Source organism: Nuphar pumila, chromosome 11, assembly GCF_984573655.1.
Source record: "Nuphar pumila chromosome 11, dmNupPumi1.hap1.1, whole genome shotgun sequence".
Taxonomy (NCBI): Eukaryota; Viridiplantae; Streptophyta; class Magnoliopsida; order Nymphaeales; family Nymphaeaceae; genus Nuphar; species Nuphar pumila.
This window is the reverse complement of record NC_143259.1, coordinates 93786300-93801326: the sequence shown is the minus strand read 5'-3', so window position 1 is coordinate 93801326 and position 15027 is coordinate 93786300. Positions and strand designations below refer to the sequence as shown.

Here is a 15027-nt window from a genome sequence, read left to right as displayed (position 1 = left end):
CCATCATTCTCATAAAATCCTTTTAAGAAATACGGATCTAAGGATCTGAAATTTTCTTCACACAATGGATCCGAATTACCATACATGGATCTAGGCCACTATTTCGGATTCAAATCATAAAAAAAAAATTTAATTGGATCATCGCCATATTTAAATCTCTGATGTCCAGGATCCAAATGCATTATTGTGGATCCGAACGTCGCATGGACTATTACGAATCCCCCTAAGGCGTTATAGGTCCGATATAGAAATTTTCTTATTAAGAATCTGATTTAAACTTCGTGGATCCACTCCATTCATCCTGGATCCAATATCAATTCTAACCCGGATATTGAGGATCCGATATCAGAGGCCCAAACAAGAGATTGAAATTTACTACTAGATATCCACATAATAGGTTTGTGATCCCATATCTACGATTCAAATAGAATATTAGGGTTTTGACATTGAAGATCCAAACAGGATATCCAAGATCCAAATACGTATTAAACAAATAAAATAACAAAAATATCCTTGTATCAGCTTAAGGATATAAATTTCAAGTTTATGTATTTGATAAAGTTCTCGGGTATTACAGGCACAATATAGTGCATGACACAGTGATATTTCAGGCAATATAGTGAGGCTAGAAACTATGATTAGATAGTGCCACATGCATTAACTAAAAATGGTAACTGGGATAGTGTGATATTTTGCAAATTACATACAACTGCATTTATGTTTTCCTTTCAATCATGCTATGATCCAACATTTAAATCCTGAAATATATATCATTGCCATTTTTATAGAAAAATGAAAATTTGTTTTGATGATATTATGATAATTATTTTTTATTTCATTAGTGTTATTGTTAACTGTTAAAAATTATATATATCTTTATATAATTATATATATACCCTCCCGCACCCCCGCACCCAAGTTTTTTTAAAGTGCCGCATCGCCGCACCCGCACCTATGTGACATAAGGTATACCTAAAGTATACATTGAATACAATGAATTAAAAAAATACAAGAATACACACAAAAAAGCGAAAAACACCTAAAGTACATTTAGGTGTACTTTGGTATATACAAGACAAATAACATAGGGAAATGTTACAAATATCTTAACAGGTGTTCTTATCCTGGAAAGTTTACAAGCTGAATAGTTCTTCCTATACACTGAGCTTAGTGTCATAAGAGTAGATCCATTTATGGATATAGTTGTGGTGGTTTTGTTACTTTTGAGTTTTGAGATGGAGCAGTAATTTTTATTGTTGAATGCTTGTTTTAGTTAGAGTTCTTTTGGTTTTGCCAACTTTAAGAATATTACTTCTATGTTTGTTTGTTTTTTACTGCTATATTTGCATGTTTTCTGTTATTTGTGGCTATCTCATCCAATATTTGATAGAAACATCTAATCATGTCATCATTGGCAGTGTAAATATGGAAGTTATTCATGAGTCTGAAGGTGGAGTTGTGAAATTTTTTATCAGCTGCGATCCTGAATAAACTTTGCATTCTGTTTGACACTTTGTATGAATGGGTTGACCATGTATTGGAAGCTTATTGGGGTTTCTTTGTGATTATAATGATGCAGTCATCAGCATATGCTGGTCTATGTTTTTCTTCTACTTATGCCTGGCCTTATATTTTGCACTGACTTATTAGGTGGGACTGTAGTTTTCAGTATGGTAGCTTGGTTGAAGAAGTAGATGGACATACTGCAATTCTGTACCACAGGTTGCAGCTCGATTGGTTCCCAATGTAAGTTTACCTACTTGATGTTCCAAGTTTGCGTTGCATTTACTGCATAAAATTGGAAACCTATAAAAGAAAATGAACTGTTAAATATGAAATCTTATGTGTAATGCTTACTTTAATGCACAATATCTCTTTAGTTCTTTCTGTGCGAGCGCAGATGGGTGGAGGGGTAAGGATGGAGTATCTTAATATTTTATTTATGATACTTCTACTCGCAAATCTTCAAACTTAAATTTTGACCAAAGTTTCTCATGAATTCCATGTGCCATGCCCTTGAGATTGGCATTTAAACATATAACCACATTTTTTTATTTTTCAATTTCTCAATTTTACTTTGACAAGTTTGCATTCTCCAAGTCCTCAACTGTCACATGGATGCAGATGCGGGTATGAGACATGACACAGATACACTCTGTACAATATAACAATTTTCAAAAATTAGGATTCTGGGGCATGGCTGTACATTATATATAAATAAATTATATATATATAAAATACATTAAAACCTAGAAAAGAGGCTAAAGTGGGTTCAAACCAGAGTTACCGGAAGCGCCTAGCCTAGTGGGGAAGCACGCTTCCACGAAGCGCATTTTGGAAGCGCGAAATGTCGCGCTTCCGAAACACGCTGGGAAGCGCCAAGTTTTTTTGGGAAGCACGCTTCCCATTTATAGGAAGTGCGCTTCCCCCACGCTTCCACCCATTTTCATTTTTTTTTTGTATTTTTATTTTTATTTTTTTTCTCTTTTTTCGCTTCTCCCTCGCTTTCTAGGTCGCTTCCGAGATGATTCTTGATTCACATTAAAGTCATCCCACGCTTCCCGCTTCCTAAAATTTTGAAAGTCCCTCTCTTCCCGCTTCCCACTTCCGCTTCTCGTATCGCTTCCCGCTCCCACTTCCTCGACTGGCAACCATGGTTCAAACTCAAGACTATAAAAATGGATGGCACAAAGACATGCCACCCAACCACCATGGGTTATAGTTTTCATTTTGATTATGTCAGAATATCAAATATCGCCAAAAATGAAAAAAATGAAAACCAACCCACAACGTTATTCGACCCTGGTACCTCATACCAAAAAACCGAACATGATTCCCAAGTCGATAGTATAACTCGATTTTCCTATCCCAAGTCGGCAGTATAACTTGATTGGCCTTAGTTACCAACTATAATCTATTGAACTTTAAATATGTGAGCGACGAGCAAAAAACTAGGCTTCGAACTTGGAACACCTATCACAAAGGTAGCCAAGTCCCCCACTTTAACATGATGTTAGGGACTGCAAAGGGCCTCTAGGAAGTTTAATTAATGCTTACGCTATCCCGGACAATGAAAAAAATAAAAGATGCAAAGAGTAGGCAAATGCATGCATTAATACATCAATACGGGAGGGAACTTTTTAGTCCCATATTGCTTGTGGAGGAAAATGAGGGGGGTGGATTTCCTCTATAAAAGGGGGAGAACACAACCCTTTCTGTCTTGCTAAGTGAGCAAGCAGGAACGGTGTCGGTAAGTGGCGGGAGATGTGAATTTTGGGTTGAAAATTTAAATTTGAATACCCAGATTCAAATAAATAGAAAACTCTTAAGATAGATATGGTCAGATTCGTTTTGACCATGTCAGACGTGGCGTTGCCCATGTTTTATGCGAATTGTGAAGTGTCCCATGTCCAAATTCGTGTCCATCATACCGACACGTGATTCACCCATCAAGTGGCGTGTCCCTGTGACATAAATCCTCAAGGTGTGATGTCGATCTGGATCCTTCAAAGATTATGTCCGTGTTTGTGTGCATGTGCATGTGCATGTGCATGTGCATGTGCATGCGTGCATACATACACATGTATATGTATCTGTTGTGTTTTTGTGTGTGCCAATCTTTAAAGTAAAAGATTTCCCTTTTGGGGTTTGTGTTCAAGTATCTTAAAATGTGATATTAATGGAGATGATAGTTTGTGGAAGGATTTCCCTTTTCTTAATTTGCACATGTTATCTTTCCCTCCTCTGAAATTGAGCAATAGTGCACTGTAGCTCTGTACTTTTTTGAAGTTCCCCCTGTGAACTACTTGACAACGAATTGGAATAATTACTGTGATTTATTTGATAGTTAAAGGAAGAACTTGATAAGTTAAACTTGCAATTGTGAAGAATGTTGTTGACAATCATTAGCACGTCATTTTAAATATCCCTTAGCTAATAATCTTACCCTATAGCTCTTTATGCTTTCATCAATGATGAACTTTAGAGTGTATTCCTATTTACATTTTACAACTCTTTTCTAGGTGGAATTTCAATAGTTTTCGAGTCTCATTCTTGATCTGTTGCACACATTTCTGTGATAATAGTTTCTTCTTCTACTCACCCAGCTTGCTTAGCCCATAGACCTCATTTCCTTAACTGGATGAGTAAAATCCCCCTTTTGATATAAGACTGAACTTTTTAAAGTTGTCTGCTCGGGATTCATCAATTCCTCTGAAGCATTTTAGGTTTGGAATTACAAATTGGCTATGAAGGTTTATATGACTGACATTTTGTGATCTATGTCACATGTCCATGGATTTGGACCATCTATATGGGTTGATGTAACTGTGAAATTGTCTATGAAGAGACAATACGCATACAAGCATAAATACTTTATAAAAGAAGTGCACGAAAGCACTCTCACAACACTTCAACAAAATACGCAAAAAGCGTAAAATTAATAAACATGCAACAATGCATGTATTTTATAAAAGGAGCAAATGCTTGAGACTCTCAAGCTTATTTTACAACAAGGGGGAACACCCCTATTTATACAAGAGCAAAGGGGTGCAAAAGGGGGCTCCCCAAAGGAGTCGTTGGGGAGCCCCCAACGGTCACAATTGTGACCGTTGCCCCCCCCCCCCAACGACTCTATTGGGGGGACCCCCAATGCACCTTTTTGTAAAGCAAAAAGGAAAAATAAAAAAATAAAGAATTACAAAAAAATAAAAGAAGAAATACAGCATATTCCAAATGGAATATGCGCAAAATGTAAAAAGACAGGAATACCCTTTTTGGGTAAAAAGAGAAAAAGGGGAAAATATATAAATATATATACTTATATATAGAGATACGTATACATATAATATATGTATACGTATCTCTATGTATATAAGTATATATATTTATACTTACAATAATGTTTTTAAGTATACATTTTAACACCTCCCCTCAAACTTACGGTGTGATAACCGCAAGTTTGTCAAGAAGGAAATGAAATCTGGGCGAACAAAGAGCTTTTGTGAACAAGTCCGCAAGTTGATACTCAGATGTCACGTATGGTAGATCAATGACCTTCTTCAAGTATTCTTCCTTGACATAATGGCAGTCCATCTCTATATGCTTTGTTCGCTCGTGAAAGGTGTGGTTTTTGGCAATATAGATTGCACTTTTATTGTCACAGCACAACTTTGTTGGTTCTCTGATAAGCACTCCCATATCTTCCAAAAGGCGTCGAATCCATACAATTTCCATGGTAGTGGATGCCATGGCTCTATATTCGGCTTCGGTGGATGACAAAGAAACCTTCTATTGCTTTTTACATCGCCATGAGATCAATGACTCACCTAAGAAAACACAGAAGCCAGTGGTAGAGTGACGATTACTAGGGTCACCTCCCCAATCCAAGTCAGTATAAGCAAGTAATTTTAATTCAGAGGAAGAGGATAAAAATACTCCCTTGTTCATTATTCCTTTCAAATATCTGGTGACGCGAAGGACAACACTCATATGAACGGTTGTAGGAGCGTGCTGAAACTGGCTGGTGATGTGTATAGCATGAGACAAATCAGGTCGAGTAATGCTAAGGTACATTAAAGAACCTACCAACTGCCTGTAAGGAATAGGATCAGTTAGAGTAACTCCGTCATCAATTTTCATTTTTGATCCCACGACTTCAGGAGTCTCGCATACTTTGTCATCAGAAATTCCTGATCTGTCAATAATCTCACAAGCAAGTTTAGACTGAGATAGAAAATAACCACGTTGCTAATAGGCAACCTCAATTCCAAGAAAATATGTCAGAAAACCCAAGTCTGACATCTTAAATTTTGAAGTCAAGACGAACTTAATACCCTTGACTCCTTGAACATCATCACCTGTAATTAGCATGTCATCAACATAGAGTAATAAAATCACAATTCCTGCGTTAGATTTTCTAGTAAATAGAGCAATATTAGTATAACATGAGGAAAAACCATTCTCCATCATTACACTTGTAAACCTGTCATACCAAGCTTTGGGGGCCTGTTTTAAGCCATAGAGGGCTTTGCGAAGGCGAATAACTTTGTCTTTAGGAATCTTCATGCCTGGTGGGGCATCCATGTATACTTCTTCGTTAAGATCACCATTTAAAAAAGCATTTTTCACATCCATTTGAAAAATGTTCCAATTTTTAATAGATGCAATAGTAATAAGACATCTAACTGTAACCATTCGAGCTACAGGAGCAAAGGTTTCTTCATAATCAATTCCATATTCTTACCCATATCCTTTTGCGACTAAGCGAGCTTTGTACCTTTCCAAAGATCCGTCGCTCTTAGTCTTGACCTTAAAAACCCATCGACAACCTATAGTTTTCTTTTCTATGAATAGAGTTTGGAAATACCAAGTTTCAGCCTTTTTAAGAGCATTAAGTTCATTTTGCATAACTTCTTGCCATTCTATACATTTTTTAGCTTCTTCAAAATTTCTTGGTTTAAAATAAGAATGAATGACACTAAGACAAGCCCTATATCGGGGTGAAAATGAATCAAAAGAGACAAAACGAGTTGGAGGTCTCCTATTCCTCTCAGATCTTCGGTGATGGAGAGCAGGAACAAGTTCACTCTCTTGACCAATAACACTTCTAAAGGTGTCTTGGTTTCTACGTGAGTAGGTTATTGGATCACTTGAAATTCTGTTTTCTTGTTCATTGAGTGGGTTATGTTCTTCAACATCACCATCAATTTCCTCATCATGGTTTAATGATATATCATCATCACTAGATATATCATCATTACTAGACAATAAGTCAAAAAGGAAGGAGTAATCAAAATTTTCTTGTTAAGAAACATTTTTTTCAAATCCACTTTCATTTTCCAAACAAGTTACATTTCTAAAGACATATAACTTATCATCTCGAAGATCATAACAAAACCCTTTTTGAGTTTCCGAATATCCAAGAAAGGCGCAAGGGATAGCTTTGGGAGAGAGTTTGTCATTTTTATTCGTAAGTATAAAACACTTACACCCGAAGACTCGTAACCTATTATAATCAGGTTCAAGCTTATATAAAATCTCAAAAGGGGATATTTTCCCTAATATCTTAGATGGTAAGCGATTTATCAGATAAACAAAAGCAAGAGCTGCTTCAGCCCAAAATTTTTTAGGAATGTTTTGGGAAATAAGAAGGGTTCTAGTGGTCTCAATGATGTGCCTATGTTTTTTTTCGGCCAACCCATTCTGTTGAGGGGTTTTAGGACAAGATCGTTGGTGAATAATTCCGTGATCCTCAAGATATACTTTAAATTGGTTGGAGAGATATTCTTCTCCAGAATCACTTCTAAAAATCTTTATATTACTGTTGAATTGATTCTTGATCATTGAATGGAATGTTTTAAAACACGAAAAAACTTCATGTTTGAACTTAAGAAAATAGATCCATGAATATCTAGAGAAATCATCCACAAAAATGACATAATAAGAAAAGCCTCCTTTTGAGACAACAGGTGCGGGTCCCCAAACATCGAAATGAACAATTTCAAAGGTTTTAGATGATAGCATAGTTCTTTGCTTTAAAGGTAAACTTTGCATTTTTCCGAGAATACAATCATTACAAGAAAATGAACTTTTATATAGGTCCTTCGCAAAATGTAAATAAGATAACTTGGTGATATTAGGATGACCAAGTCTTTTGTGCCATATATTTATATCTTTGTTTCGGGCAACATTACAAAAAGATTTTGGAACTTGAAGAGATTCCATATAGTATAAGTCTTCTTTTCTAAAGCCTTCCCCAATCAATTTCCCGGACCAACGATCCTGTATTAAACATTTATCACACAAAAATTTAATATCGCAACCATGGTCCGAGAGTTGAGAAATAGAGAGAAGGTTTAAGTTTAGTTTAGGTATGAATCTAATTTTTGGAATGAAAAAATCTTGAGTTTCAAAATTACCTATTCCTTTAATTTTAAGAGAGGTTCCATCCGCAGTGGAAACAAAGGATGGAGAAACATTTTTTGAGTAGTTGGAAAGCGAAAACATGTTTGGGGACATATGAAAAGATGCACCTGAGTCCAAAAGCCAAGCGACTTTACCTGGAAAGGAAGAAGTAGACACAGCGGCACCGGAGGTAGCTCCCTTGAGGAGAGGTTGAAGGGCTTCCACTATTTGATTTAAAGAGAGTGACCCACTTGATGATGCCTCTTCCTTTTGTGGTACACCGGTGGTAGCCATGGCGAGAAGCTTCTTTCATTTGGGACATATGGGCTTGATATGCCCCGGTTCTTTACAAAAATGACAAATAATCTTGCTATAGTGTCTCTTTCCTCTTTGTCCACCATCACCTCTTAGATTTTGTGATTTGAAATGAGGAGGACGATAGGTCTTTACATTATTTTCGGGTCTTGATACGACATTGACCTCATTGTTTTCTTCATAATTACAAGGAACCGTAAGAACATTTGATCCTTGTTTACATAAACTCATACGAGTCTCCTTACCACTTAATTTGGTGAGAACATCTTCAAGAGAAGGAGGAGTAAATGAGGATAGAAGTGATGACCTTATTTGCTCAAATTTCGGTCTTAACCCATTTAAAAAATTGAAGAACCGATCTTCTTCAAGTTGCTTGTGGCGGAGTTCAATTGTCTCTCCACTCCATTTTGGTTCAAGCATGGAAAGCTCATCCCAAATGGAGGAGAGGTCGGCAAAATATTCCCTAATAGACATTTCACCTTGAGTAAGGGAGAGGGCCTTCTTTTGAAGGTAATACTTATGGGATAAATCTCTTGATGTATACATTTTCTCGAGATAATGCCAAGCTTCCGATGCTCTTTTGAATTTGACAATATTGGCATAAATCTTTGTTTCAACGGATGCGAAGAACCAAGAAAGAATCTTGAAGTTCTTCATTTCCCATTCGTCGTGCTTCTTGGAGTATTCTTCAACAGCTTTGATCCTTTCCTCTCCCTCAAGAATCTTGATTTCACTTCCGTCTATTACGGTTATTTTGGGTTCCGGTTCCGGAATTGTGCCTTGCACATAACCCCATAATCCTTTACCTTTTATGTGAGCCTCCATGTTCCCGGCCCAAATATGATAGTTGGACCCATTTAACTTGAAGCTAAGAGCGAAGTGAGACTCTTTAACACCCATTAAGGAGTAAAGAAAAGGAGAAAAGGGGCGTACCAACACAATGCTTCAACTTCTAGCTTGCACAAGATCCTTTTAAAATATTTGAGAAGCAAGATCCACCACTTCAACTTCTAAGGATCCGAAGGCACGATTTTCGAGGTACTTGAAAAAAAAGAATCCCACGATCCTCAATCACCAACCGAGCTCTGATACCATGTGAAATTGTCTATGAAGAGATAATACGCATACAAGCATAAATACTTTATAAAAGAAGTGCACGAAAGCACTCTCACAACACTTGAACAAAATTCGCAAAAAGCGTAAAAATAATAAACATGCAACAATGCATGTATTTTATAAAAGGAGCAAATGCTTGAGACTCTCAAGCTTATTTTACAACAAGGGGGAACACCCCTATTTATACAAGAGCAAAGGGGTGCAAAAGGGGGCTCCCCAAAGGAGTCGTTGGGGAGCCCCCAACGGCTCTATTGCGGGGACCCCCAATGCACCTTTTTGTAAAGCAAAAAGGAAAAATAAAGAATTACAAAAAAATAAAAGAAGAAATACAGCATATTCCAAATGGAATATGCGCAAAATGTAAAAAGACATGAATACCCTTTTTGGGTAAAAAGAGAAAAAGGGAAAAATATATAAATATATATACTTGTATATAGAGATACGTATACATATAATATACGTATACGTATCTCTATGTATATAAGTATATATATTTATACTTACAATAATGTTTTTGAGTATACATTTTAACAGTATCATGGCACTTTGCATACCATGGTGCATGGACACTGTCAATGTGTATTGGTTAGTTTTTCTAGGATTTTGTTTTCACTACTTTTTTAATGATCTTGAGTTTTGACCTCAAGGTGCAGACAAATGCTTGAGGAATCTGGAGCCTTACCTAGTCATACACACAAAGAGATCGTTGAATAACATTTTTACAAAAGTGTTTCTCTGTCCTGATTTTATAAAGTTATAATGTCCTTGTTTCTGGCATTTTTGTCCTTATCTGTGTCTTATAGATGGTGATGAGAAAAATGAAGTAATGATATGCAGTGCAGCCATTTTTTCCTTAGGCAATAGGAAGTTGAAGAGATGATTGTTCCGTGCTTTGGTCTTGATTCTTTAACTGAAGGGCAGTAATGAAAGACCAAGTTTACGGGATCTTTAGAAGTTTCTATTTGAAAGTTGAGGAGAATGTAACCTAGTACTCCCTATGACATGTCGTCTCATGAGTTGAAATCCTTGTGGTTCATGCTTATCTTCTTGGGTATTTACTAGGATGAGAATCATAGGGAATGGGAAATATTCTAGATTTTTCTTTTCATATAGATCACTACTAATATCCATTAAGAAGTATGATTTAAAAAGGGGGGAGCATCTATGTTACACTCTTCTTGGGCACAAGATTGTTGCACTTATGACAACTTTTGAGGCCGCTGAGACAATGACCATGGATATGGCAGGCAAAGACCAGCGCAACCAGGTCCTTGATCTTGGGTGCGGTTTCTCCATGTAACAAACGAAATGGGGATCTCATTTATGTCAGTGGGATCCATGCAACCATAAAAATATTTTGGAGAAACATGAAATAAAAGATCTTGAGGTTGCAATCCCTGGAGAGAAGCCGTCTCCCTTTGTATTGTGTCATGTTTGTCAACCAAGTATGCTTCCTAAAAAACAATCTCAGACCAGTATAATGAGTCACATTTCTTCCAAAAATTAGTATTAGGTTGTCTGTAAAAGATTATCTTGTTCTGGAAATAGATTCATTTTGTTTTGGAGTATGATGATATGAATTCGTTGTAAATTCATTATCATGTTATTGAAAAATATTTAAATACATATGGATAGATGTATTGTCAAAGCATAGTATCTTCACAAGGCACTGTATTGATTTTTAGCCATCTAATGAAGTATGACACAACTAGAAGATGGGGCTGACTTTAGAATTTGTTTAAAAAGCCATTATTCTTGTCTATTTAGCAACAAAGGTAGAAATTGTCTTGATAAAGAATGACAGTGAAATGAAAATGACATGAATCCCGATGCGCTCCGGAATGGATCAAGAACTAACAAATACATTGTATTTGGGTACTTATTCATCATAGAAATAACAATGGAATACAAGACTTAAAAAATAAACAATTTCATTAAGAATGAAATTTAAAAAATGTAAAAGAAATGCAAAATTACAAAGAGCCTCGCTAGAATCACTCAATACACTAAAAACTACCCATACACTCTCAAAAGTCACATATGCACACACCCACTTATTTATAGAGGGGAGAAGAGAATAAAAGGAGGAGAGAGAGCCCCTTCTAGTCATTGGAGAGGGTCCAACGACTAGAAATCTAACCGTTGGACACCTTCTCCAATGGCTAGAAGTCAACCATATGTTGACTAAACATATATATATATATATATATTAATATATATACATATACATATACATATATATGTATAAAAGAATACATCCATCTTAACACCTCCCCCCCCCCCCCCCCCCCCCCCCTCAAACTTAGAGTGACTCATTGTAAGTTTGAAATTACAAAGAACCCCATTACATAAAATGTCTTCATAGACTTCATTTATTTGGTGCTTCTTTAAAGGGTGTTCGATCATGCGCTCCATTATACAGAGGATCTTCAATATCACCAATGCTTGAAAAGAAACCTGCAAGAAGATCTAACAAGAGTAATCTAACACAAAATAATTGTACTTATATAAATTATGGAGAGAGGATGGCCAAACACACAAACATACAATGTGTAGAAAATATTTAATAATTCAAAATAATTTAAAGTAAAAATTGATTTTGAACACTCATTAACTTCAAACATGATAGTCATTGACAAACTCAACTTAATAGATAATCAAAAGTTTTTAATTTATAAGAGAACATAATTGCATTTTATCAAAAAAGAGAAATGCATGCACAAAATATCTCAAAGATAAACTCATAACTCATTAATTACTTTAAACATTCATGAAAACATGCATTATTCAATACACACATCTATTTATCACATTAGTGCATAATAGACCTTAAATATGATTTTTTTAAACAATCCTTAATACCATGACAAAATAACCCACAAAAGAGTTTAAATCCCAAAATATTTTTACACAGCGGAAGAAACAAGAAATGATTTCCATCATTTAATTAAGAGTTGTCAAATACACAAAGATCAATTACATTTTTGAAAGAAATATCATTCATGCAACTAAAAATGTCACTTATGGATCAATTGTAAGTGATAACAATAAACAAACTTTCAAGGGCACATGCTTAGAAACAAGTGAAAATACAAAAAGGGATCCCAATGAGGATCCACACAAATACAATATGAGTGCACAAGCACTGATTTACCAAAAAGAATACAAAGTCAGAATAATGCAAACCAGAGTTACCAAAAGCTTCTTAGGTAGGTGGGAAGCTCGCTTCCCAGAAACTCGCTTCGGAAGCGCGATAGTCCTCGCTTCCGAAACTTCATGGAAAGCACGATTTCGCCACGCTTCTTTTATGCTTCTCATACACATGGTGTATGCATACTATTATACTTTTCTCATGTTTCTTTTCATCTTTTTCATGTATTTTCTCTCACGCTTTCACTCACTTTCCATGTACTTTCTTTAAATTGGTAACCATCATTGCTAGATTTTAACAAAGAATGATTTTCTTTGTTGGTTCATATCCCCGACCCCAATTGTTTTGGGATGAAGGCGTAGTTGTTGTTGTTGTTACAGAAAAATCATGAAATATAAGAATGATCAATTTTATTTTAGTTTTTATTTGTTTCTTGTTTGATTCCATATTGCTACATTTTTTATTCATATTTCGCTTTTAAATTGAAACTTCGCTTCCCGCTTCGTATAAATTTTAAAATGCCTCGCTTCCGCTTCCCGTATCGTTTTCCGCTTCCACTTCCTAGTTTGGCAACCTTGATGCAAATAATGATACAATTATTTTACAAAAATCATGCATATATATACATATTGCAAATGGGACATGATTATTAAAGAAAGAACTCACAAAAGAGTTAAAATTACAAGACAGATTTACTCAACGAAAGACATGAAAGACGAGTGTTAAAGATACATTAATTTTTCAAAAGATAATATCAAGTGTCAAACACACACAATAGCCACTATAGGCATACACATAAGAGATTTTCACTAATGAAATGCTTATAAAAGCATGTAATGAAATATGAAGAAGTACAAAAACAAAGTGTAAAAGCCCATACAAGTCTAAGCATGGACAACACAAACATATGAAGGCACAATACAAGCACAAAAGTGCATAAACACAAGTCCACTATGGGACAATATAAAGAGCCAACAAAGGGCAACACAAGCAAAAAAAAAATATATTTGTTTATTGAATATATGCTTGAAAAAATATAACCTTATGCAAAACAATTAATCTTGGAATAACTCATGCAACAAAAGCATATACATTGCAAAATGCATGAAAATATTTCAACAACCATTTCTCATAAAAAAGCAAATGAGTTTAGAATAATTACGAAGAGATTTTAAAAAATCTCATACATCATAATAAATGAATTTTATAAATTAAAACACTAGTTTAACCACCACAAGCAATTACCTCCTAGGCCTCCAAACCTCAAACATCAAGTGTATCAGTGATTAGAACAAGTGCATAATCATCATGCCACTAAAGGGCTAAAGACACACACGAAGATGTCTATAAACATCTCGTCTACAACACTTAAAAAAAGTGTATCAGCGAGTAAAACAAGAGCATAATGCCAACAAAAGGCTAAAATCCAACACCAAGGTGTAAATAAACATCTTTTGTCTACATATAATGACACTAAAAAATCAAGTGTATCAACTACTAGATTAACAGTTTAATGCCAATAATGGGCTAAAATCACACACGAAGGTGTGAATAAATATCTCTTGTCTACATATAATGACACTAAAAAATCAAGTGTATCAGTGACTAGATCAAGAATATAATCTCAATTCCAACAAAGGGCTAAAAACACACACAAATATGCGAACAAACATTTCTTGTCTACATAAAATGACACTTAAATAAGAGGTATTATAGGAGGAAACACAAAAGGTAAGATAACATGTAATGCCTCAAAATTTTAATTTGTGATTTTGAAAACATTAATGAAAAACCTTCCAAGTTTTAGGATTTGACTTTTAAAATTATCAGCGTAAGCAATTTAGAAAGGAAAACAAGTTGACAATTCTGAGCACGGTAGCTTACAAACCAATCTTATCCGCAAAGAAGAGCCAGGATGCCAGCAGAAAGAGGGTGATCTCGAGCGATGTTGCAACGCGCCATTGGTCGTCTGTAAAGTCCTATTTGCCACCTGCCCATGAAATGGGTCAGTTTCATAACAAATTGATTGGTGCACAAATAGACAATGTAGAATAAATAAAGTAGGACATTTATAAGATAAGCAATTTATTTCATTAAATGCAGTAATCAACACGTGCAATTGAAATGCGAGAAAGTAAATTTACTCTAGTATGAGCAATTTATTTCACATGCAAAATACAACTAATATGAAGGAAAGATACAACACAAGATGTAAGTAATGTTATATGCAGTTAACTAGTATGAGTAGCTAATTATTTTAAGTAAAGAACTACGTAAGCAATTTGATTGACGAGTGTAATGCCACAACAGGCATAGACAATTTAACAAATAGTGAGAACAAGTTATTTTATGTTTTGATATTAGCTGGCCTGTGGGTACGCACAAGGCACGAATCGTAGAAACAACTAAGACTAGTTCGAGGGTCTATTATGCCATGTATTTTCAATACCCCGATTAGCTAGTTGAGCCTGCTCCCAAGGAGACGGTCGGTGACCGAGAGAGAATTCCCTAAGGGCCACTTGTTCCAAAGGATGCATCCA

At 35.4% G+C, this 15027-nt stretch overlaps 1 protein-coding gene across 1 annotated transcript in view; it reads left to right on the top strand.

The window, feature by feature from the left end:
* Positions 1-15027, top strand: part of LOC149822518 (protein ENHANCED DISEASE RESISTANCE 2-like) — a 173510-nt gene that overhangs the window by 100714 nt on the left and 57769 nt on the right. The window contains exon 11 of the mRNA XM_089981603.1: positions 1651-1746. Within this exon, the coding sequence (XP_089837729.1) occupies positions 1651-1746 (96 nt within the window). The remainder of the gene's footprint in view (positions 1-1650; positions 1747-15027) is intronic.